A 25,945-nucleotide genomic window follows, 5' to 3' on the forward strand; every position below is an offset into this window, starting at 1 on the left:
ACAGAGAAAAGGAGAAAAACGACGATCCAAACAAACACGAAAGGGTCACTATTTTGATTCTTTCACTCACTCACTCGAATTCCCACGGTTAAAAACAGCACGAACAGCGCGATGTTCTAAGACGCGATCGCGACCGAGCCGCCACCGAGCGGCGATAAGAGTGTTGTGAGAGGCACCGAGCAGAAACCCCTTTTTGCTGCTACGTCTCGAAATAAAAGTAAACACGCCACAGTGTAGAAACAGCGAGCCCCAGTGTGTTACGTGTTCAGTGAGCCCGCCCGTGGCGGAAATTATGATTGCTATCACTGCGCCTCGAGATAGTGCTACGTAAGTGTGAATTGAGCGGTGAGGTGTGTTCTGCTGAACCCATTGCGCGTATCACGTATTGTGAAGCGGCGGCGGCGGCCCTTTTCTGCCAGAATGCTAGGCAGGAAGCACGGCAGATAAATTAGACTGTGCGACGGCGAAGGGTAAAACTCAACGCCAACTACACCGCGGGCAGAAGGAAGAGCGTCCCCGACACGCAGGGCTCATCCATCCAAGTAGACCGAGAAATTGAAACGGGAAACACCGAAAATGGGCAGCGTGTGGAAACGGCTTCAGCGCGTTAACAAGCGGGCGGCCAAGTTCTCGTTCACCGTGTCCTACCACGAGCTGTTCATGGAGACGACGGCAAAATGGTAGGTTCCCTGAGTCCTGTTTTACCTGCCTCTCTTTTCCTTTTCCAACAGCGACAGCGGATCAGCTTCCGGGACCGGAACCAAATTTAGGTTCGAAGAAAACCCCCCCCTATGACTCGGTCGCTAGTTCGAAAATCAACATCAACGCCATCATCACTCCCAACATAAAACCGTCCCACACACCCCAACGGTATCGCGTCATCGTGTCCATCCGCGTTGGATGCAGTTCCGACGCGGTTTTGTTTATCTTTTGCTTGTGAAACTTGCGCTTCCGTGTGCGGCGGTGCTTTCTTAACCCGCTTCGGTGCCTTTATTACGGCTTCTTCTGTCGGGTGTGCACTATGGGGTGCTAGTACGCGCTGGTATTAAGTAAACGAAAAGGAAAACCAGAAAACAGATGATCGCATCTCGTTTGGAGTCGATGCCGCCAAAAAGTCTCCTTCAGCCTGCCTACCTTTTTGAAAACATTCATTATGTAAGACAATGACAATGACATTACAGTTTTGTTAGTGACTTAAAACACTGTCATGTTGGGGCCACATTTTTGAGCCACCAAACCCGTTCCCATAGTGAGGGTAAATAAAAGAATCTCCAGTTTGTTGTTGGGGCTTCGTTCAACATTTTTTTAGGATATTATTTTTGGACGATGATGCGTGTGCTCGTCGAACGCCGAAAACTTCTTCACCAGCTGGCTCCAAGTTTATGTGTTCGCCTTCGATCGATCTGCAAGATGCTCTCGACGATTCCCGCGTCGGTATGACTAATCTCCATGTAATTGGCACGTCATCGATTGCTGTCCCTGATGCGCTTTTGGTGCTGGAAATTTTCCTTCAAGGCGTTTACTTTTTCCATCAATAACTTGAAGTGGCCAGACCGATATTCCTGCCCATCGGGTGCGCTCGGTCCAATGCCCCATCTACTGCTGCTGCACCGCACAGCAGCGCGCGTACATCATTATCAATTGACCTTTTAGAGCGGGCGCAGAGCCGGCCCGAAGGCTATCACCGAAATGGAATGCGCGATGAGCGTTTGCTCAGCTGTGAATAAAATATGGGTATTTTTCTTTTTCACAGCTACAGTGCATATCGGCAGTGAGCTAAATTCGAATTCAGTTCCGATGGGTGCGCATCCATTTGCGTCGGGCGGTTGTTTGGCTCCTGTGCACACACGCGTTGCATTGCAACCGAACGAATCTTAAAGTGGTTTACAGGCGGCGGCACCCGGTTACGTACTTTTGCTGGTTATATGGAGGGACCTACTGCCGTCTTTAACTGAGGGTCAAGCTCGTTCGTGTCATAAGCCTTTTGGTTTCAATGAACTTCTTTTTATTATGTGACCGGTTAAAGACGTAAAACATTTTTATTTACAAGATGCATTGTAATTCTCCTTGTGCATTTCACGGACGAGTTACGCGAGCTAAATTCTCGTTGTATTATTTACTGTAACTGTAGGCATCCAAGTTTGTTTTGGTGATATATGAGCTTTGTGAGCACATTTCCCAAGGCCACTGACCCGAAATGCACCCGCATGCAACGCACGTTTATTGCAGCGATGATTGTGTATCAAAGAACCGCACGAGCCATGTAATTCTACACCAAACGGACAGTATCAGCATAACGATAGATAAGCGTGCAGAGAACCATGACTGGAGAAAAGTAAAACAACACAAAAGCTAACCAACGGTTGGTCCAACGTTCGTCTTTCGAAAGGAGCATTATCTGAGTTATCTGAGCCAAAATGTCAGAGCATAAGAAATTACACATCAAGTAGTCATGGGTTAAGAAAAACTGTTATGTTGATAAATTTATTGGTTTCAAAGCATTCAGGGACTGCAACAGTCAAGCGATGTTATCAAACAAGCTAAAAATAGTTCACTGCCAAACGGAATTGCTTTTCCGGCTAATAAATGAATCTATTTTGCCAATGTCATCGGAGCGGACCCGGCACGCAACGAATGTCAATCTCGTCGATGAATTGAGTTTTGCGCAATACCGTTGAACGCCGCAAAACAAATCAATTAAACATCAACAACGGGGTCGCCGGGGTTGAAACAAACCCCTCGCCGCGGTCGGTCGCAACACGAACGCCACGAGATTGGCACCCCGAGCGGTTGCTCCTTCTCAGTCCCTCGTACACGACGGGCTCATGCTTAAATTAAAGTATTTTGTCATGCGAATTGATTTTCTTTAACCCTGGCGCCGCCGATCCGCTGGAAGCTTTCCTCCTGTATCGTTTCTTTTGTTTGCTTCGTTTTAGGCGCCCCAACAAATTGCACGTCGTGTGGACACGGCGATCGCGTCGCGTCGTGTCCAGTGCCCTCGAATGGCAGCCGGATTTGATCAATCCGCTCAGCAGCAACATGTCGTGGCCGATGCCGGACAACCACTCGATCGCCGTGACGCTCTTCAAGGACATTCGCACGCACGAGCTTGAGGACAAGGACTGGACGTTCGTGCTGGAGGACGTTTCGCAGCTGGGCAAGAAGCGCATGCTGGCATCCGCCACGATCAACATGCGCAAGTACGCGAGTATTGAATCGACGCAGCAAACGTTCACGCTTCGGTTGCGGCCGGTTTCGAAAAAGATCCTGGCCGCCAATCTTGAGCTCACGCTGAGCTGCGTTTTCCTGCGCGAAGGCAAGGCAACCGACGAGGACATGCAGAGCATCATCTCGCTGATGTCGGTGAACAACGTGTCGGACATTGCACCCCTTGACGATCTGGAAGACATACCGGATCTGGAGAACACGATGGACTACTTCACGGAGAACATGTCCGACCTGACGAACCAGCTCGAGCAGCTGACGACGAGCCTAAACAGCTCCGAGCTACTGACGCCAATGAGCGGTGTCCCTTCGCTGCTATCCGACGACCAGACGCCGATCGTCGGTGGCTCGCGGGAAATGTTCCTCGAGATGCTGCACGAGAAGGGCTACGCATCGAAGGAACTGGACGAGAATGAAAACAAAGCACCCCAAGAATCACAGGTACCGGACCAACAAGATGCTGCTGGTGGGAGTGAGCGGCGAAGAGCCGAGGAGGACCGATCGACACCTAGTCAGCGGGAAGAGATACCCGCCACGGTGGCCACGATGGAACGGGAAGCATCGAATGAGGTTGACGATGATCCGTTATACCAACAAATGGACGCCCTGGAAGCACTCGGAGAAAATGAGGACAATTCTGGCCGCTCGACCCCGCTTGCACCGTCGGCACGTGATCCATCGCCGGAACCAGCGATACCAGTTAACGATACGAAAGAGACCCAGAGCCACGCTGCACAACCCATCGCGGAGGGGCCGGCTTTTAACAGCAACCGGCCGGAGCTGAAACCGCTAAACTTGATCAAGAACTACGATAACGAACCTTCGAGGGCGGATGACACACGTACCCCCGAAAAACCCAAAGAGCCCGAGGTGTCCGACAGCGATGTTTCACGGCCTCCGGTGGTGGCTCCTGTCGCACCGGTTGGAGACTTTATTAAACCTCCCAGTATCCTGCTAAAGGACAGCACACCGGGTCAGGATCTGCTCGAGTGGTGTAAGGAGGTCACGAAGAACTACAACGGTGTGAAGGTCACGAATTTGACCACCAGTTGGCGCAACGGAATGGCTTTCTGTGCGGTCATCCACCACTTCTATCCGAATTTAATGTGAGTCCGCTGTTCCGAAGGAGCAGAATTGGAGGATTTTAATATGTTCCCATTTTTCAGTGACATGAGCAAACTGTCTCCGGGCAATGTGATCGAAAACTGTCGCACGGCGTTCGATGCGGCGGACAAGCTCGGAATACCGCGGGTGATCGAACCACGGGACATGAATCTGTTGGCGGTTCCGGACAAGCTCGCCGTCATGACGTATCTTTACCAGCTGCGAGCGCACTTCACGGGCCACCAGCTGGAAGTGCAATCGATCGGTACGTATGCGAACGGTGCGAGTTCCTCGAAGCGATGGAATCATGTGGGGAATATCGATGGTAAAATAATCCTTACGCCGGTGTGCCTGGCATGTGCGTTGAGGTGTCCGTAAAAGGTTTTAGGATTAATGAAAAATCAAGGCATTTAATTTAATGTTCTATTTCCAACAATCATATCACGATCAGACATCCCAAAGAGTGATAGAAGCGCCACCTGTCGGTCGGTCACCACAACCACGTAGCCATGACACACACCGCGGACCTAATGGGCGAGGGAAATTCTCACGATTTGCTCTGTTCAATCCGTTTCTAACCCTTCAACTGTTTCCTTCCTAACCGAAACCAGATGATGGCACGCGGCGGCCGTGCCGGGCGTGTAGCCGAGCGGCCCAGCGGGCAATGTGTACTTATCACTCACGTGAAGGTACTTAGCAGAGGGCCCTTTCTTTGAGTTTGATGCAAAACAAATTTAGCTTTCGGAGTGCATTACTGTCACGGCAAAAATGGCCCACAAGGACCTGGTTCCGTCTTGGGGGAGTTTTGTTTTGTGTGTTTCTTTATATTCGCTTGGTCGTGTGAAGATTGTACACCTTTGCACAGCTGGTGTTCGTAGAGGATCGCGAAATTGGAAATGTTGAAACTGTGTACGGTTGAATTTTTGAACGCTTTTGGCTTCTCACAGACTAATGGCATTGCAATGGGCGATAAATACTTCCACAATGGCTTGAAGCTAACAAATGAGGTGTATTTAGTGTGTTGTGGCCATTTAGCCATTCCTAGTTGCTTACAGTTGATCAACGGTAGTGATTGCTAATGATCCACCTCCCTTCCAGGAGAAACCACGGATGATTCGAGCTATGTGATCGGTAACTACAAGTCGGACAACCTCTGCAAAAACCTGCTCAAGCTTACCGACATCATCACACCGAACAACGACGATCCGTTCGCTCCAAAGCTCGATGCCAAGGCGGCCCGGTTGGCCAACTCGAAGCACCTGTTGGGCCGGGTACTGTCTCCTACCAAAGACGATCTACCCAATTTTCCCTTCAACCTACCGGTTGCTGTAGTGGATAGTGCCGGTCAACCAAGGCCACCGGATATTAATGGGATTGGTACGGAAGGCAGTGTGATCAACGGAATGGAAAGTGGGGAAACGACAGAGAACGGCGTTACGGTGGCAACGATGATGCTGGACGGTGATCAGCGCAATGGAACCGATACCGACATGGTGACCGATACCCAAAGAAATAGCCAAAACAACAACGACAAAGCGCCCAATAGCGATGATGAAGAAATTCAAACACTACCGTCCAACCCGTTGGATTTCAACAAAGCGAATGTAAGTAGTCACGGGAGGTGAGCGAAACCCTGGAGGCCCCCGCCAGGGAACGGCTGGTATAGAAAGGCGACCTCTTGTTTGTTTCGTTTGTTTGGTTTCATTTGCACTTTTGGCCAATTTTGTTTGCCTTTCGAATTCGTTTTTTGAACATGTACTCGATGGACTTCTCTACTGTACATACTTCGATTTCGCCACGAGGGGTTTGTATTGTGTTTTATTTTGTTTGGTTTTTTTCTTTTCTTGTTTTGTTTTGCTTTTCGATTCTAGAAATTGATTTTACGGCACAAAGAAATGAGCGAACGGGCACGGCCCATGATAGAACGGCTCAGGGCGGCGCACGTAGATAGCAAGGGTAACAAGGACACAGTAAGTGGATTGTTTTTCGTCTTCTGGCGTGCTTCTTTAGATTATTGGTTGGTTTTTAGTATTCCCTAGCTGTCTTTAATTCGGTTTACACTTCAATTTGTCTATTACTTGTTAGTTTTGAGTATGATTTTCTTCGCTCCGAGAAGATCATTCGTTGCGCTTTTACTAACCAATGCTTTTCTTTCAACAACCAAACGCAAAAGGCCGAACGGCAGGCCCGGTTACGCGAGGAAGCGCGAAAACTGATTGCGGGAGCAAAACTAAAGCTGTCCGGGCTGGATTCACCGGCGTCACCGCACAAACTGCGCGGTGGCCAACAACTGTCACCGGACCGGGCAATCTCGCCCATCAACAATGGGTCCGAGTTTATCTTTCCCATTGGCATGCCATCGCCCCACCACCGGAAGGACAACTCAAGCTCGTCGCCGATGCATAGCCTCAATCACTACAAGGCATTGCACGGGGCAGACGAGACCATCAACGGTCAACCGCATCTGTTGAAACGTGGCACTCCATCCCCAAGCCATCTGATTGAGTTCATGACAGGAAAGAACGATAGCGACGGTGGCCAGGTAAGCAGTTTGAGTTGAGTTTAAGATTGCAGTGGAGTGATGACCCCCGTAGATTCCGCCAAGTGAGAAGCCCGTATAGTATCGTCTCCACGGTCTAATAGTGCACGCTGTGTGCTCTCTCTGTTCTGTAGGTTGAACGTGTAAATTACATTCAAAGTGAGCTTAACAAACTGGAACGCGAGCAGGAGGCAATCGACCTGAAGGCGAACGCACTGGAAAAGAAATTACGCGCTGTGATGGGAGGAACGATGACCAGTAAGCATAGGCGCTTCGCTTCACACCTCAAAGCCCTCTATTGACCGATTTCCTAATTCGGTGTCGTTTCAGACGTTTCCGAAACGGAGGATCAACTAATGTCCCAATGGTTTACGTTGGTCAACAAAAAGAACGCCCTGTTGCGGCGACAGATGCAGCTTAATCTACTGTAAGTGTTGATCACCGGGTCGGCGAAAAGATTAAGGCCTTACCGTTTGCTTACCGTGTCCTCTCGATTTACCCGCAGTGAACAAGAGAACGATCTTGAGAAAAAGTACGAAATGCTTAATATGGAGCTACGGGCTGCCCTATCGGTGGAGGATTGGCAAAAGACGGAGGAGCAGCGCGAAAAGGAAGCACTGCTGCTGGCGGAACTGGTAGCGATCGTCGACAAGCGAAACGAACTGGTCCAGAACCTGCACAGCCAGGAGCAGGCGTATGTGTACGAAACCCGAGGTAACACGGATTGCGCTAATCGTTTCTCCATCGTTTTGCAGCATCGAAGATGACGATGAGATCGAACGGAAGCTGGAAACGGTGGACATTAACCAGAAGGACGAAAAATGTGTCATTCAGTGAAGAGGAGAAGAAGGTACAGGGCATTCGGTATGTGGCCCCTATTGGTCGCTTTCTAATTCGGGTTTTTTTCGTGTGCCGTCCCAACAACAGCTTCTCCTGTGATCGACGACGAAAATGGGTTTCTGTGCAATCGGAGAGAGTTATTATTTGGAAGACGCCACGCCATCACCACTGGATGAGGACGAGTATGCCATGACAGAGACGAAACCTCCTTCAGAGAACGTGTCGGCGACGCGCCACAACGTACAAGTACAATCATCGTTTAGTACACGACACCATCGCCACCACCTGAGCCTCGGTTCCGTTCCTGTGCGGGATTTGTATTCCGTTTTTTGTCATCAATTCCGTCCGCTGATGCCGTGCGTCTGTGCGCCACACGGGCGCAGCGTCGTGTTGCGTTGTGACATAGCGTTTGTCTACGTTAAACCTTGAACGGATCATCGTTCGAGCCCCGTTAGGTAGTATGACCCCGATGAATGATCGAAGGACTATTGTGACTATTTATAGAGGGGGTTTCTGGGATTCGACGTAGATCGTTTTCTTTTTTTGTTTTTTGACAAGAAAGATTTGGAGAGAACTCCTCTCGACAAACTGTGCAAATACTTATTTATTGTTGTATAAGCCATTAGAGTCGCTGTTAAGTGTAGATTTTGCGCAAAAAGCGCCTGGAACAGAGATTTTGATGTCGTGTCATGTCGTTTAGCTATCGAATCAAAGGTCTTTTCGTTTGCCGCAGTCAGTCAGCCGAAAGAACATAATATTGCATATTATTAGTGTTAGAAGCGCGCAAGGGGAAGTGAATCGAGGCGTCGCCTAACCGGCCCGAGTTCCGTGCTCGACTGTGCCCGACGTGTGGTCCCCTGTCGAAGTGATATTAGAAAGCGTTGAAAGCGAGTGAAATTTTCCTTTTAGTAACTAAACTAGACGATCATATTTTAATCTACAAATACACGCGTACATTCTACAACCCGATAGCTGATAGCGGATAGTTAGAAGCTTCTTTTTTTCCAAACACCTAATCGGCCGATGGCCGATGTTTCTGTAATGGTTGTGGCGCAAATGGTGGGCTTTTATTTTTTGGGTAAAGAAAAGGAAAACACCACTTTGACACTCCTGTCCCATTCCCTTTCGCCGGCTATGTTTTAAAGCTCGTGGACACGCGGACTCGCGCCCTACATAACTTGCTGTACATAGAGAACATAATGCGATTTCTTTAGTTTTCTTAGAGGTTGTTTACGACTTTTACAAACTATGTAGCCTGGAGTAATAGGTTTTGTAAGACATTTTAATGGATATCTTTGTGTTTTCCCAGTATAATCAAAACAGGGGAGTGTGGATATACTTTTCATATCGGCTTTGCAATCGTATCGCTTTTGTAGCAACACAAAATCGTTGTGTAATATTGAATCACTTACCTTTCACTGTAGCACCACAGATCTGGACCCAGGATGTCAACGGACCCTCACATAGATTACAGCTATTCTAGTCACAGAACCACAGTATACTATAACACGCAATAACAGTACCACCATGTCCGCAGGAGGAATTCTTTACGAGGTCCTTTATTTACTACCGCGCTTCCTTTTGGTGGTTGGTTTTCCGATCTTCGGTGTCGGTGCAATGGGCAATCTATCTACGGGAATTGATAACACGGAAGTAAACCGGAGGGAATTAAGAATTATACTATTCGCCGATCCCTTCTTAAGGCAAGTGACCACAAAGAACAAATAGCGTAGATTGATAGCGAGAGGGAGCGAACGAGGTGAGCTTTCTGGTTTCTGCTGGTGTATAAAACCAAAGAAATTTGAACGATGAGGATTTATAGGCGGTATAGGAGTATCGGATTTCCCCGCGTGGAAAGTCCTTAACATGCTCAATGAAATGAGATTTCCCTTCGAATGCGCTTCGGAGATCGGGAATAGCAAGCTTCTCCGCGCTCCGGACTTCGGCTGGCACGAAGTTACGTGGACTTTTGGCACTTTTCCTTAGGCGGTGCCGTGCACACAATGCACACAACTGCGTTGCATCTGCTCCCAAAATACAGTATTTGATTTTTATTGACAAACATTTTACCCTCAAGCGGTTCAGTTTTGAGAGCATTTCTCCATTCCTGTACCAGACAACACACGTTTGGTTGAAACCGATTGCACAACTCCCGCGGCAAGCATCGAAATAATAGATAATGCAAAACAGCTAAGATACAAACGAATAATCATTACATTGCTCATCAAAAATCGTAAAACGAAATACACGCACGCACTCATCTGTATTAGCTAAAAAAGGTTCGAATGAAGGAGAGTGCAGCGAATGGTCGAATAAATTACTGTCTCAACGTAGCTAAAGCTCACCACAATTCCACAGATACAATACAATCGGAGAAAAAACTCGCTAAAATTTCGAACCAGCTTTGGTGGGTGGTGCCTCAAACGGCCGAAACGGTTTTGTGAGAACCGAGTGGACGGATCGTCGTCTTGTGATGGCAAAACAGTCAAACTGGGAGCCATCTTGGGTGATCACTTCTTTGTTTGCTCTGATGATGGTGATGACTGTTGTCGAACGCCCGTTTGCCTTTGACAAGCATTTGATTGAAGTAGGCTTAGGCAGGGAAGAGGTTGAAGAAAGGCTTGATTGAAGGGATAGGTTCGCGCCAGATCTTGTTACTCAATGCTAACACACTGCGAAGCATAATAAAATTGTATTCGTCGGGACGGGACACGGCGATGGCCACCTTCCGGAGAGGTTGGCGATATTTTTCTTAACCTAGCAAAGAAGAACATACATTAACATTATCGGAAGGACGACGACGACGACGACGACGATAGATGTAAAAAACGTAACGGAAGATACCACATCACAGAGCTGTATTTATATACATATATACCGTATATATACACCCAAGGCCACACTTCTGGAAGCGAGCATTATACATTATACATAAGAGTCAGAAAAAAATCATATATATTTTTCCTCGTAAAATATATACACATTCTCTCGACGCGGCCCGGGAACTCGTCGTACACTACGCCCCATGTGCTATGTAAGTAGGTTTCTAACAAACAGACGAGCAGAAAGAAAAAGGAAGCAGAAACACAAAATTAAATGCTTGTGGATGTGGAACAAAACACGAAAAATAAAGAAATCTTCATACCCGAACACCGCGTAGGCCGCGTTTGCTTTCGTGTAAAAGTTAAAAGACTTTACTTTATTCTTCCCAATGGTTTTTTGGTAACGTACCACAAACGTAAACACAGGTTAAAGAGAGACAGAAGAGTTTTTGAGTGTGTTTTTTTTGCCAAGATTTCTGTTTTCTACATCACTTTCAGCAGTTTCGCTTTTACATAACAATTTGCAGTCTCCAGAGAAAGTTCCTTCCTCTGTTCCCCTCTGTTCAAAAAGCTGTACAAAATGAGGCAGTTCACGTCGGCAACCGGGACTTCCCAAATGAGCCTCCCTACACACCCTATCGACCCGTTTCCACGTCCCGGTGAGTTTTCGAGACGAGCGCCACCGGCGGGTTGGAGGCCCCGGTTCGGTTCGAGAGCGTCGTCTGATCTTCGCCCTCCTCCTGGGCCGCTTCCATCTCCAGGATCTTGCGGTGTTGCTCTGCAAAAAAGAGAACTACATTAAGCGGATTGATCTTTCCGAAGGAGGTGCCCGGCTACTCACTCGCCAGCCGCAGCATGATCGTGCCCCACCAGATGGCCCAACCCCACCCGACGACACAGAAGATGATCGTGAAGAGCTGCGACACGCCGACGATACAGTTGATGATGAACGAACCGATCCGACCCTTGATCGAATCGTGCTGCGAGAAGCGTGGCTTACCAATGCACAAGCAGAGCCCCCCGGACAGGACCGTCCCCGAGCCGGGCGCAACCACGTTGAGGAACTGGTCGAGAAGTCGGGAAATGAGTGGAGTGGACTTCAATGTCATCGTTTGTCCGTTCGGCTACCAAACTACTCACCAGACAAAAGTAGGCCAAACAGATTGGCAACACCGGAATGGCACCACGCATCAAAGAGGAGTGCTCCACCAGCGACATGTCGATCTTTGGCCGCAGATCCTGCACGGAAAGGAAAGTTTTTTAGAAAATTCGAGAGACCACATCTTCGGGTCGGGTTCTTACCTCCGGTGGAATCGTGGGCGCTATGCTCTGCTTCTTGCTCAGGTTGCTGGCCCGGCGGCTCTGGTTGTCACCCTTCTTCTTGCAGCACATCATGCAGCAACTCAAGCAGTTGAACCTACGCAAACATACGACGGCCATGGCTTTAAATTCTTCCTCTTCCCATTGTCCTCTTCCCTCGTGACTTACGTGGACTTGACCGCCGCCTTGCGCTTCGGTTTCGCCTTCACCTTCGGCCGCTGGCGCTTGAAGCAGAAGCAGCACTTGACCGTCTCCATCTCGACCGGCTGTTCCTCCATCCTGTGGCGCTTGACTGTGGTCGTCGGCTTGCCCTTGTCCTTCGGTCGACAGCAGCACAGCAGCTTACTCCAGCACGACCGGCATCGGGACCGGTGCTCCTCGTCCGCCGGATCACTGTCGATCGACGAGCGTGGCTGTGGAAAATGCGGAACTTTTAAGTAGGCTGAACTAGACCGGTGAAGAGGACACCTTCAGCCTTACCACCAACTCGCGCGACTTATTACGCCGACAGCTGGCGCAACAGTTGAGCGACTGCCAGCAGGACTTTTTGGTCCCCGGTTCCGCTCCCTGGCGATGCGGCACGATCGCCGTTTCCGGTGAGGTTTTCGAGTTGCGACACCGCCGACAGCAACCGAGCAACCGAGCCCAGCACCCGGTCCGATGGTCGGTGTGTTCCGTTCCGCCTGCTCCGTCCGCTTTCGCCTTCGTCGTCGTCGTCTTCCGTTCACCGTTCGCGTTGCGCTTACCGAGCCGTCCACCGCAGCACCCGCTCCACCGGAAGCATCGCCTAAACGGAAGACACGTTCGCGTCCAGCACGGCGCACAGCAGGCGCAGCAACATTTCGAGCACTTGAGCGTATCCTCGTCCTCAAACTCGTCGCTGGACAGAGACAACACAGAAAGCGAGCGAGAAAGAGAGAGGACGTTTGTTACCGTCAGATACTTCCTGCGTTATCGAGGATCTTGGCTCGGGAATGGGTGTGTGGCAAGTGTTGAAGCTTTTATTGCTTCCGCGTTCGTCGAAAGCCTCTGCGTGAAAACCCGGGAATGTCGCCCGGGAAACAATTTGAATTTATTACCACTCACACCCCAGCCGCAGGGGCACAGTGCAGTGCTTGGCCACGTGTCCGGAACCGGAACGACTGCGTGACTGAACTGCTGGTCCGCGGCTGACTGACTGACCCACCGCGGGTCGCGAGCCGCGATTTGGCGCGACTTGTGACATATTCTAGCGCTGGATGGAGAGCTGGTCAAACGGTTGTCCTCGCTGGGCCAAGGACAGCAAGCCATTCCGTTTGTTATTTATTTCCCCCACCCAGGCAGGCAGGGTCCCCGAGGGTGGCTTCGGAAGAATTTCCTATTTTTGCATAATTTACTAACAAGTTTGCAATGGCCGAGCGTGAGTGCAATTAGACGATTGTTTTGTGAGGCCTCGAGGCCTTCGCTCCATGCTTTCTGAAACATTTTTATGACGTGCAATCAACACTCCAGAGGAATTATAAACCGACGCAGGCTCGCTAATGGCGCATAATGACAATATAAATATTTTTTTTCGTGTGTTGGTTTGACACTAATCACAGAAATACTGTTACGCGACATTAGCCAAAACAAGAAATGAAATCACGCAACGCGAGTACGCGAGTTTACAACTGGCCTTGCGGGAAAACCTTTTACGACGAACTAATGAGCGACGGAGCCTGAGAAAGTGGCCATTTTCATTGGCATAAACAAAAGATTTATTTAAATTATAATAAATACTACTTTTGATAGGGTGCTAAAAACTAAACTTTAATGTATGAAGCATGCCCGCTGTCTAGCCCATTTGCTATTTCGGGACCTTTAATCCTAAATGCATTGTTAAAAACATTTTACAGTAAAAAATAAAAAGCAAACTCGAAAAATATCAAAAAAGAAAAAAACATGTTTACACCATGTTACTCAAATTTGCCCGTTTAGTGTCTGAAAATAATCAAACATTTCCGAGCCTCTGCACTACTCCAGGGACAGGTTTCACCCTGGCTTCATTGGTATCAGCATTAAACAAACATCCCAATCTCGCACCGGTAATCTGTTCCGTTTTGTGTTTATTATTAAATCTCAGTTCTGTCCTGTTCGCCGATAAGCGTGACCGATGGCTACCGATCCAACTTCTCACCTGCACTAACAAGCGATTAAGCACACCGGACAAACGGGCCCAGGAAAAGATAACCGTGGCCCCCCCCATTAAATATGTACGGTGGCACACATTTCCCAACCATGAGCTGTCCTAAATTCGCTCTCACGCTAGGGAATCGCTTGTTGAAACCCCCGATTTCGCTTCTCAACAAGTGAAGAAACTGGGGTCCCTTCTGCGACCAGGCGCCAACAGTTTTTTTTTACTTTTTGCTGAACCCTCACCGAAAGACTTCTTGTTATTATATTCCACTCCAACACACAGCAACACACTGGGATTCGGCTTTTTTGCGGGTCCTTACGAAATTTACGCGGGCAGCAAAAAAAGACTCTCTGATCCGCTGGTCGGTCGGTCAGCTACTGAGGGTGCAAAAAATCCACACCGGACCGTAGCCGACCGCCGACGGGCTGACCGATTAATCCACATCCGCCCTCCGGTATCGGAGGCCGGTGGCCCAGGACCTCCTGCTTTCTGCAGAAACACTAGTGAAAGAAACGCAACAATAAAGGGTGGTAGCAAAGGAATGCCGCTCCGGGGTGGAGCTCCACCCATGGACTAACCTGTGCCATGTACGAATTAATTCACTCTGGCTGTCGTGCAGCGAAACACTGTAGACGGAGGACCCCCGGCTGACCGCACTGCCGTTCGCCATCGTCACGAACGTCGGAAGTTACGGGCTCCACTCGGGGTTCAGCCTGTTTTTCATTCACACCACGGCGTGGAACGGCAGATATCACGCCAGAGCGATCTTATAGCGGGGAGCGAAAGAATATATATATATTTTTTCCTATCCAAAAGTTCCCACCATCCAGGCCGAAGAACACCGAAATGGCGCACCACGAACGAAGCTCCCGCGCGAAGAACTGGGGCCCGAGGGTTGGCACGCGATTGACACGCAAAAGCGAAACTAAAAACGTGCACTAACGTCGAATCTCTGGTACCGGGGGTAGGGGTTAATAAAATTTACAGGCCAAGTAAAACGCTACCCGACGCTAGTAATTCGTGTCAGACTGGTACGAATTCATCGAGCCCAAAGCAGGGCGATTCTTCGCCACGATCTTCACTTTCGATTGGGCTTTTGAGCAGTACGCAATAAATAGCACAAACCGAACACGGCATTTGAAATGTTTATCACCAATTACGGTCTATTTCTTTTCCATAAAACCCACGATTAAAAACACACGATTTGTTTGCCAACTCTTCCGATAGAAAATCGCACGACAAAAGATAACACGCGAATCCGAAGTGGCCGTGGCGCGCCGATTTGTGAACCGATCGGATCAACCGAACGAACCGGTATAAGAGCGGAGCGGTCGAAGCAAAAGTGTCGACCGTCGCCGCTGCCAGGACCACATCGCTGGCCGCTTGGTTCGCCTTTTCCCCCTCCGTCAACTCCCTTTTTGCCCCGGCCGTTCCCGACCAGCCAGGTCAGGTTTTTCCCTTTCCTAATCAATTCAAATTTGGTTGGGAAAATATTTTAACTTCAATTGCCTTGCCCTACGGTGAAGGCTACTTTGACGGCCATCAAACAACACAAGCAAGCTGTGAAAACGGCGAAAACGGTGATTTTCTGTCTCACTTTCGCCAACTGGAGGGAAAACCCGCTAAGGTCCTTACTTGAAACGCTTTCCGTTTCACTCGTGCGCCTTTTTTGGTCCTTCTCTTTCTTGCCCTTGTGTTGCAATAACCCTGACCACCGGCACACACTGAGAGCGGTTGTTTGAAGGAGAGTAGAATTTTGAGATTTTTGTGAACCAAATTGACATAATTTTAAAAAAAGGAATGGACGGGGATTTAAGGACACTGAAATGAACAGTAAATAATTGGGAAAATATAAATTCCAATGTGTACTAAACCAAAAAACATGACAGACTTTTTGGCTTATTTTTGAATAGTATTCGCAGTAAGCTGTGACCAATGATATTTTGTTCAGTTCAATCAATGCGAGACGTACTTTATGGAGGATTTTCAGCAAGCAAGCTAATTTTGGGATTTTCAAGTGAAAAAGAACTCTATGGTAATGTAAAAAACCTTCTTCGATTGTTTCACTCCGCAGATATTATGTTGCTCCTTGCGGCGCCAGCAGAACACAATGTAAAGAGGGCAATTTTTGTTCCTTTCCCCACTCACGATCCCACTGTGCGCTGGACAAAATATAAACAAAAAAACGGACCACCACACACTGGACAAGAAATCGATTTGTGACACTTTTTGTTTCTCTTTCCTGTGGGCATGTGGACCCGCTTCCGCTGCACACAGCCAGCCAAAGGAAACCGAAAGCCTTCGCCGGCGGTCAACCGTCGTCGGTGAGGGTCCCGTCCGTGCGGGCAAGGTCCGTCCGTCCGTCGGTCGTCGTTCGGACGTTTTGCCTTCGCCTCGAGCTCCGATGGAAAAACCACGGTTGATGGAGTGCCGCTATTTCCCAATGACTTCCGTGAGCCTCCGCGAGCTCAAACCGTAGCATGACTTCGACGCCACCAAGTGTCCATTAGGGAAAGAGTCCATTCTTTCGGGCTTCGGGAAATGTTAATTATCTGCTTCAGGTCGTTTCGGCCGTCACCCTCTCGTACGCCGGTCACGGTTCCAAGTCACGGCTCCGTCCGCTGATTGATGGCAAACCGTGAACCGCCTGTGTGTGGAGTGCAATCATTATGGCCCAGGCCTTCCGTAGGTGGCAACCGATGGGAATGATTTTGCAAAATGATTATGTGAATTTAACAACCCATCCGGGCGAGGTTGAAGTCAAAACAGCACCAACTATGGTATCGATGGCCAAACAGTTTTCTACTTCAAATCAAACGTTATTCAACGCCACTTTCTTAATTTATTTATCGTGAAATATTGTAATCAATTTGCAAAACATTTGACAATTTTTAATATTCTTCGACCAAGTTAGTAATACTTTTCTTCGCTTGAAGACGGAAACGTAATACAACAGGAGACCTCGTCGCGCTGTACAAACATTACGAGTGAAGCATAATAAACATAAACCAAAAGCCGACCAACACAAACGACCCCGTTGGACCCCGTTGTAAGCACCAAAGGGGGACTCGTTGGAAAATTCTGGGAAAATGCAGCGGGAAAGAAACACCAAATTCCGCAGAGACCTTCCACGGCGGTCACACGTGTGGCGTCGTGGCCACGCCAAATGTGCAGTTGAAAATGCAAATTCGAGTGAATTATTTCGCACACGAGGTCCTCAACAGTGACGGAAGGTGAAAGAGGAAGCGAGAGAGGGGACAGAAAATAACTGCAATACAAACTTATCGTCACGCCACGGGCCTAACACGTGGGTCTCCTTGGTCTCACTTACTCGTTTAGCTGTCTTTTCAGAGAGACCCGCTCCAGGACGAAGGATGCACAGATAATTACCGTGTGAGCATCTATGACACCTCTGGCTTCACAGGGGTGTCCCAATTAAGTTCTTAGCCTCGCGGGTCCTGCGACGGGTTGGAAACGGCATTCCAATTTTCCTTTATTAACCCTTGCAGTGCACGATAAGCCGCGTTAACAATCGCGTGCACGGTCAGCACGGTGCAACGGGCGGACGAGCGTAATGGGACACGATGACGGAAATATGCAAATTTGTTAACTGCTTTTCACGCAGGCCAGGCAGGTTACTTAACAACCCGGGGCGGCAATCATGAAGGACTCGTCGGTGTACCGTCGACGTCCATCAATCCCAATCCTTTTTCCGTAGCGCCTCGAACGATAAGAGGACGAACGTTTTGACTGTAACCACAATGGCCCGGGGCAGAACGGTAGGATCCGCGTGCAAGCGCGAGCACCCCACATCCGGTTCGGCCGACTGCAAGCATAATTCAGCCCTCGCGAGCCGGGGAACGTGTAATTCAGTTTTAAACGAGCGAGCCCCAGCGGACCATCCAAAGGAGGCCCGTAATCGTAATCGCTTAGCACTCATTGGTCCTGCGGAAAAGCGTGCGCCTTTTACAGTTGTTTTCACATCACAAATAAAAACTACTTCAAATAAATTAGGCAATGTTAGGAATCGTTTTGGAGAATAAAGTTTTTTGGCAGCAAACGGTTCGTCTTGAATACAGCAAAAATGGGCGAAAAGCAGAATGGAAATAGGAAAGTTTTTATATTTTTAAGGCATTTTAAGACATTTTTATAATTAACAATGCCTATTTGCTATCCCCATTCAATAAATTCCTTTAAAATGGTATGCCAAATGTCCAAACAAACTGAAACTGAAAGAAACTACAATTTTATGTGGCGTGTTTTGGAGTCCAGACTTTATCCAGAGGACCGACAGGTGCCTTTCACGGGAACTTTGTTGCGGTACGACGCAGAAGGACATAATTACGGGCCGATTATGAATACAAATGAGAATCGCGGGTGACGCTGAGTGGCATTCTTCCCCACATTCGCACGCTAATTGCCCCGACCAGCGCGTCATACGAAGTCATGCGATGAGCATACGTGATGCCAGTTGGCAGTTATGATCGGGCACGGCAATGGACCACTCGGCAGCTGGGTTGATGAACGCTGATAGCCCTTTAAGTGGCAATCTCCACATCAATCTTAGAAGGTACATTAAAGAAATCATTTCTATCAAATTGAGAACGGCAAGAGAACTCCCTAGCAGACCCCTGAAGGCAGCAAACGTTCGAATTGTGCGTAGTTGGCCCGAACCTTCGGTCACCTTTCGGGGTCACCGCCTCACTTAACGTACCCCAAAATAGAGGACGGGATTAAATCAATGTTTGCGGCTAATTTTAGCTCACGCAATCCACGACACCATTTATGCTAAGGAACTCGTCGCCTTTCTGGGGAATATAAATAGCTGGCGAGCCTTCGAGAACGTAACAAAAGCCGACTCCCTTCGTAACAGCCTCGCGGCGGACTCGAAGGAGGGGCTCGAAGATGGATAAAAAAAATGTCCACCCAGCGACTGGTTGCGCGCAAAATCGGAAAAATGGGCCAACGGAACGGTTCGTTTTGGAAGGGGGAAACGAAAGACTTTGGCATGCGGACAAGCGACGAACTTTCGATAAAATCTCAAAGCGATGATGCGGATTGTGGGAATAAACTTCAAATCGAGTGGATTTCTTAATCAACTTAAATAAACTACAAATCGAGTTAGTTCTAGTTGAAGTTTGAATAATTGAAAAATCAGACAAACCAACAAAGAAGAAAATGAAAGAAGTAAAGAAATAAAGAAAGAAAGAAGTAAAGAAAGAAAGAAAGAAAGAAAGAAAGAAAGAAAGAAAGAATGAAAGAAAGAAAGATAGAAAGAAGGGAAGAAAGAATTAAAGAAACGCGGTAACGCGGCCACTCACCTGTTGCTGCCCGTTCCCGCGCCGTGATCGCCGCCCGCCGGCCCTCCCGTTCGGTCGCGCATCGACTCCGTGTTGGCACTTGAAACGTTGTCCCCGGGCCCCGGGCTGCCCGCCTGCTTCTGGCGCTGGTCGGCCATCGGCGAGCGCCTTCCGCCCACCCCGCTCGTCAGCAGCCGCTCGCCGTTGTACTCGTTCGAAACCTTCTCCCCCTCGCCGTCGCCGGCCACCGTCAGCTCGTGCGTTGCCACCCCCATCGACCCATCGGCTCCACCGCCGACGCCACCCGCGCTAGGCTCCGTGTCCGTCGTGTCGTCGTGCTCCTGCGAGCCTTCCGTCACCTTGGTCATCGCTTGGCCACCCATCGCGCCCTCACCGGCACCCTTCGCCGATTTCCGCTCCCCCTCAGTTCCCTCGCCACCGCTAGCGGCCGTTCCACCGGCTGTCGGTGGCCGCAGGTTGGTGAAGGACCGAGCGTGAGCGATACTTTTGATCGACAGCAGCGACCCGCGACTCATCAGCCGCCGCAAAGGCTTCGTGCTCGGTGGTCTCTCGTTCATCCCGGCCGCCCTTGACCCACTGTCCGCTCCTCCTCCTTCACCGGGCTCACCGGTGGAAGCGGTGGCCGCTGCTGCCCCACGCACCGAAGCCGATTGAAGGCGTGTCGAGGAAGCACCGATCGCTCCTTCCGCTGCCGCCGCAGTCGCTACACTGGCCGTCGTAGCCGTATCCGGTCGCTGACCGGAAGCACCACCCTCCACATTGCGCCTGCCGCTCTTCATACTCAGCAAACTCAGGAGCGATCCTTTGCTCTGTAGCTTTGGTGTCGGTCGGGCCGACTTCACATCCGCCGCACCGCCCGTTCCATCGCCGAAAGAATTGAGGGGACTCTTTCCGAGTTCACCGGCACCGGAAGTGTCCGTTCCGTCGCCACCAACGCCACCACCCGCCATCTGATGGAGGCTTGACCGCGAATCCGATCGCTTCGTCGTCAGTGAGCTCTTTGAGTCGCTCTTCTTACCCTTGCCGCCCGCCATCTTCGCCAGGGACTTGTTGCTGTCGCTTTTCTTCAGGGATCGATCCGAGTCCCGCTTCTCAAACGCAGGCGTCCCACCGGCGTCCCCACCGCCGGAAGTGCCCTTTCCACGAATCTCTCCACGACTGTCTCCCTTCGCGATGCCACCAGCTTCCTTAGCCTTCCGTTCGCTCACCAGCGAGCTGGTGTTCTTGGCACCCGAGCGGCCAACCGCGCCAGACCCCGCACCACCACCACCGCCCCCTATGGAAGTGGCTTTCTGGTTCTTCTCGTACAGTTTATTCATCCGCCGCTGCTGCCCCGTCTCCATGGCCAGCGCAGAGCTGCTCCTTCGAAGGGTCCTTCCCCTCGATCCTACCGCCGACTTGGCCCGGTTCGATGACCCGGTCGCCCCGGCTGGCCCAGCCTTCCCGCTCTTCACACGACCGCTCACAACCACCGACTGTTTAGTCCCCGTGCGGGCTCCCTCCTTTTGGGCACTCTTCGCCGTGTCCTTCCGTCGACTTCCGGGTGTTCCACCTCCGACCGGTTGCCCTCGGCTCTTGTCTGGCCCGCTTGGCTTTCCACCTGGCCGTCCCGAACGACCCCCCGGGCCGGCTGTTCCACCTCTCGCCGTGTCCGGGACGGGGCGCTCCTTCTTCGACCGGAAGCTGGCCGCGTAGCTGAGGGCACTCTTCAGCATCCCACCACCACCCGTCGTGGGTTTCTTCTTCTTGCCCTTTTTCCCCCGTTCGTCGTCACCGTGATCCTCGTACGGGTCGTAACGATCGTAATCGTCCTCCTCGTCCTCGTACCGTCCACGTCCCGTCGCTCCGCGCAGCTTTCCGCGTAACCCTAATCCCCCGGTCGTGGGTTTCCGCTTCACTTCCTTCCCCTTCGCCGGCGCCTTCTTTCCCTTTGCGCTACCGGCCGGCTTTCGCTTCTCCTTCACACCGTTCCCCTCCGAGTCCTTGCGGACTCCGGATCGCACGATGCCTAGCCGCTGGAGGGCGGCCTTTCGGCTCCCGACTGCCGCCTCCTTCGGGTCGTCCTTCCCTTTGGCTGCCTTCGCAGACTGCGACGGAGGCGGTGCGTGTGGGGGCTTTTCCGGTTCCGGTTCCGGTTCAGGGCCACTTCGCCGCGCACTCTCGATGATGGCGCGGGCGAGGTTAAAGCGTCGCTTCTTCGGCGGAGAACCTGCGGCCGGTGGAACTGGTGCCTCGTCCTTCCCCGTGAGTACGCCTTGAACGGCCGGGGCCGCAGCCGCAGCTCCCTCGGGTGGTCTCTGAGGTGAAGCCTCCTTACTTTTGCCCCGCAAACGAGGTGACAGGAGCAGCCCCCGGATGTTGAAGACGGGCGCCCGGAGCCCGCCCGATTTTTCGTCCTTTTTTCCTTCGGTTCCCGCGCTGTCCAGTTTCAGGTCCGCCTGGGAACTCTCCATCGAGGAGCCTTTGTCCGGTACCGGCGAGAGCGGTGGTGGTCGGCTCGAGAAGGGTTTGTAGCCGAACAGCTTCATGTTACGCAGTTGATGCTCGGGGATACGGCTGAGGTCGGTATCCGGTGTCGTGGCGGTCCCCGAGGCGGAGTAGCTTTCACTCGGGGTCGGTGTCACCGAGCTGCGGCCTCCGTCCGTCGTTTGCGTGATTGTCACTTTGGCACTTTGGCGTCCGGCGCCGCCTTCCGCCTTCTTGTGGAGCACCTTCAGCACGCCTCGCTGCTTTCGGCCCGGATGGCTGCCACCGAGCGACAGGGACGTTCTGGCTTTCGTCGGTGGCGGTCGCCGTTGGTCGCCCCCCGGTTGAAGGCCATTCGGGGTGAGCGATAGCTCCGAGTGGCTGAGCCGACGACCAAGGCGCGTGTAAAGCGAGCTGCCACCATCCTCGGGTCCCGATTCGGCGTAACCCGCGGATCCGTAGTCGTAGTAACCCACGGACTGGGGGTGACCCGTGAGGGCTGAGCTCGCGGACAGAATGCGGGACGAGGCGAGCTGGTGCTTGTCGCGGTAGGGCGAGTAACGACCCCCTCCGATCAGATCGAACGAACTCGACTTTGGCAGCACCTCGCTGATGATGGTGAAGGCGGTGTTCTTATGCTGGCGGGTGTCGGATACTCTGCAAGACAGTGGACAAGCGATTGCGTTAGAGAACATGGCAAACTTCAGCTCGAATCGACAACGTTTATTTTGTTTGAATCGATGTCCGCAAAACTCGAATGGAGACGCCTGGCGTTTTGTAATAAAATTGGTAAGTCCGAATTCGAGACAGAACATAATTTAATTCTTTAGTACATAACCATCTTAAGAGTGTTCTAATCATAACTTTAGTTGAACATGTTTAAACCGATTAAACGTAATGTGCAATCAAGACTAAATTGAAATATGAAACTGATGGAGACGCCTGGTGCTTTGCTCGAAGAGACCATTTTAAGCCTTGGCCATTTACAAATGGCATACAACAAATGTATGCATAATTTTATGTACATTACTAATAAGAATAACATTAAATAGTCCACAAGTTTAAATAGTCAATGTACTCCAATAGAGTCGCCTGATGCTTTGCAATAAAATAAGCCGATTTTGCTCACGCCCCAATATTCAATGGAGCCGCCTGGTGCTTTACCTCGCATAACCCACTCACCTATTGTTGGACCCAGTGTTGATCTTATCCCTAATGATGGCAGTCGATGGATCGGTCCGACCGTACCGTAGCATCCGCTCGTACTCGCTGCTCGTTTCGCTCGCCGACCCCGATCTCGGATCTCGGATTCCTCCGAAAGGCATTGCCGCAGCATCATCGTCGCCCGCGCCATACCCCATGCCGTGGCCCAGCACCGTAAACGTTGGCCGTTCACCGTTGGCCAGCTCACTGAAGGTGGCACCCGCATGCACCCCGTAAAGACTCGAATCAGTCGTGGAGCTACGCCGTAGTGTCCGAGCAGCGGCTGCGGCCCTCGGATTCTGGAAGACACCGTTCTCGATCCGACGGCTCATGTTGCCACTGGCCAATTGCTGCACGTCGGCCACCGTGCGGCTGTTGGTCGGGATCAGACTGTGCTGGTACTCGTGCTCCGTGAAGTCGATCCACTCGTTCGGCTTCAACAGATCCATATCGAGCAGGTTCGACCTGAGGGCAGATTTATTTTCGAAAGTTAATACAAAATTAATTAACAGTTTGCAAGCTAGAAAATGATAAAAGTTTTAAATTAAATACACTGTTGCGTTACTCGCCAAAGCTCATCGAAAGCTTTAAAAGCTTCCGAAGCTATCCAAGCAACCCATGGGACCCTTCTTTGTTTTGCTAAACGCCCTGCGAAAGCTCCAAATCTCGCATTCCGCAAGGTGTTAGCCGGTCGCTTGTGGTATGCGTGTCAACTCGGCGTTAGGACCTCAGAGCTGCTTCTCAGAGAAAGAGAGACCTCGGGGGGCACTCCAACAACAGGACGCTACCTACTGTGAGTGACCGGGCTCCATATACCTTCAGCCGTTAGTAGACGACCACCACGTTGACAACGAACCGGTCGGCAGAGAACCGGTTCGGAACTGCAGCACTCTACCGGCCAAAGTATATAGGCGTTTGACCCGACGCGTGGCCGTACATGGTCCGCAAGTTGGTCAGTCGTGCCATCGTGGCGTGTCGCTTCCAACCGCTTTCAGGTTCTCTTTTCCACTTTAGCACACTTTTTATGTAGATTAACGGTCAGGCCGTCGTGTGCAGCGACGTTTCCTTCGCACCACGTCGGAACGTCGCGTCACCTTCGTGCGATGAGGATAAGTTCAGGGAGATAATGGAGCGTAAGAATTCGTAGGAATCGGTCTCTGGTGTCGGCTGACCGCCAAAAAGGCCGCACGTCATGGCTGGACATTAGCCGTGACAGAGGAGTCAAGTTTTGCCCATTGCGGCCGGCGTTGTGAGCTTAATCCCACCATAAGAGAACGATTGAGAAGAACGTAGTTTCGGTGTAGTAAATAAATGTAATGTTTAAATACCACAAGGAATGTGACCCGAAAAAAAATTGAAAGAACTTGCAACAGGAATGACATTTGGAAAAGGCCAAACCATCTGCTCCCGGGGAGAAGCAACACATAAAGATAGTTGCCGCACTATTTAAAGAACCAAGAAAACGAAATATCCACAAACCGACGACATATAACCGGGCGTTCCAAAAAAAGTGGCCAACTTGAGGTCCTTTGGAACGGAAAATAGGATCAAAGCACTTTCCTTCCCTAAATGGCGTTCCATCCATGGCCGGTCGGCCGGTAAGTGGTCCATAAAAATAGCTTCAGCAAAAAGAAACACAAAAACCCTGCCACGGTGAGATCATGACTTTCGTGCTCGTGCCCTGCCTGACTGTCTTTGCTAATAATAGAACCCGGCGGACCCTTTGTAAGGAAATTCTTAACTACGGCGACCTACGGTGTCACGTCATCAAAGTGATGACATTTTTCGCTCGGACTCGGTTCACTCGCATTCCTGGCGGGCGGGCCGATTCCGATGCAGCGGAAGCGGAACCACAGGCCTAGAAGGGTTTATTCGTCATGCCCTCTCGGCGAACTCCTGAACCGGTCGCTGTGACGCGATGGAACGTGCCGTGCAGCTTAATGACGTAACGTTATAATTGTTTTCCTGTATCGGGCTCGGGCTGCTTCTGGAGCTATCTGGGCACCGGGAAATTACGAGCCCATTCAGTGGGTTTTTTTCCCAGGATAAACGGTTTTGCTCAAATATTTGTGGACGGCGAATTAAGATAAGAAATGGACGATTAAAAATTACCTTTTAAATAGGTTCGGCCATGCGATTTTACGATTATTGAGTGATAGGTCAAACAAATGTTTACAGAAATATTTTGAATGGTAAAAGACAAGTAAGAAGAATATTAACAATAATCTCATCGAATTAAATTAAAGCGAATAAATAAACAATAAATAGAAAAGTTGGAAGTTGGAATAAGCGTATTAAGTGAACAAAATAATTTAAAAGGACACCAATTAGCAAACGAAAACGGTAACTCACCGACTGGCCCCCAAATCCGCGGCAAATCCGGCCGACTGGGTCCTAGCGATGCTGCGCCTCCTCGGAGGCATCCCATCGTACGTTGTGACGCCACTTCCGGCGATCGGGTTGACCCCGGGCGCCGCCGAACCCGTCCGCCCGTACGTCGTACGGTCCGATGCTGCCGCCCGACTCGTGTACTGCTCGAACAATGCATCCCGTTCCGCCTGGCGCTGCTTCTCTTGGGCACTGTAAAGCTTCGCGTGGTACTGCTCAATGTTGTTCTTCAGGTTCTGGTACAGATCTTCACCGCCGAGCAGATCGGCGTGACGTGTCGCCGGCAGCACCGGATCTCCGAACAAACTCCCGGTCGTCGTGGCACTCGCGGTGCTGGCACTATGTGGTTGCTGCTGGTGCTGCTGCTTCGGTTGCTCGTAGGATCTTTGGTTTTCCAGCGATGACGATTGCGTGGAGGTCGAACCGTAGCCCTCCAGGTGGCGGTGCTGATGCGCGTACCGGTACCGGTGTGCCGACGTAGCTGCTGATGCTCGGGCGGTACTGCTCTGGCTGCGGTCGTCATGCTGACTGTACATCCTGGCCGGTGCTGCCGGGCCTCAAG

At 50.7% G+C, this 25,945-nt stretch overlaps 2 protein-coding genes across 3 annotated transcripts; one reads left to right on the plus strand and one right to left on the minus strand.

Moving 5' to 3' along the window:
- The first annotated feature begins 576 nt into the window (after positions 1-576).
- LOC131206043 (EH domain-binding protein 1) lies at positions 577-10,835 on the plus strand. 2 transcript variants are annotated; one of them, XM_058198414.1, is made up of 11 exons: positions 577-680; positions 2,937-4,331; positions 4,392-4,594; positions 5,428-5,933; positions 6,201-6,299; positions 6,503-6,871; positions 7,003-7,126; positions 7,199-7,295; positions 7,374-7,562; positions 7,624-7,718; positions 7,796-10,835. In XM_058198414.1, exons 1-10 carry the CDS (start codon positions 577-579, stop codon positions 7,703-7,705), a joined length of 3,168 nt encoding a protein of 1,055 aa, XP_058054397.1. In that variant the 3' UTR covers positions 7,706-7,718; positions 7,796-10,835. The 2 variants fall into 2 exon arrangements, with proteins under 2 accessions (XP_058054397.1, XP_058054398.1); XM_058198415.1 differs by lacking the exon at positions 6,201-6,299.
- Positions 10,836-11,165: 330 nt separating this feature from the next.
- Positions 11,166-25,919, minus strand: LOC131216632 (protein stum). Its single transcript, XM_058211177.1, has 9 exons — positions 25,348-25,919; positions 22,975-23,460; positions 19,327-22,449; positions 12,331-12,730; positions 12,019-12,263; positions 11,833-11,947; positions 11,671-11,769; positions 11,372-11,594; positions 11,166-11,308 (listed from the first exon to the last, which is right to left on the minus strand). Exons 1-9 carry the CDS (start codon positions 25,917-25,919, stop codon positions 11,166-11,168), a joined length of 5,406 nt encoding a protein of 1,801 aa, XP_058067160.1.
- Positions 25,920-25,945: the final 26 nt, after the last annotated feature.

The sequence above is a fragment of the Anopheles bellator genome, chromosome 1 (assembly GCF_943735745.2).
Source record: "Anopheles bellator chromosome 1, idAnoBellAS_SP24_06.2, whole genome shotgun sequence".
In the NCBI taxonomy this organism is placed as follows: Eukaryota; Metazoa; Arthropoda; class Insecta; order Diptera; family Culicidae; genus Anopheles; species Anopheles bellator.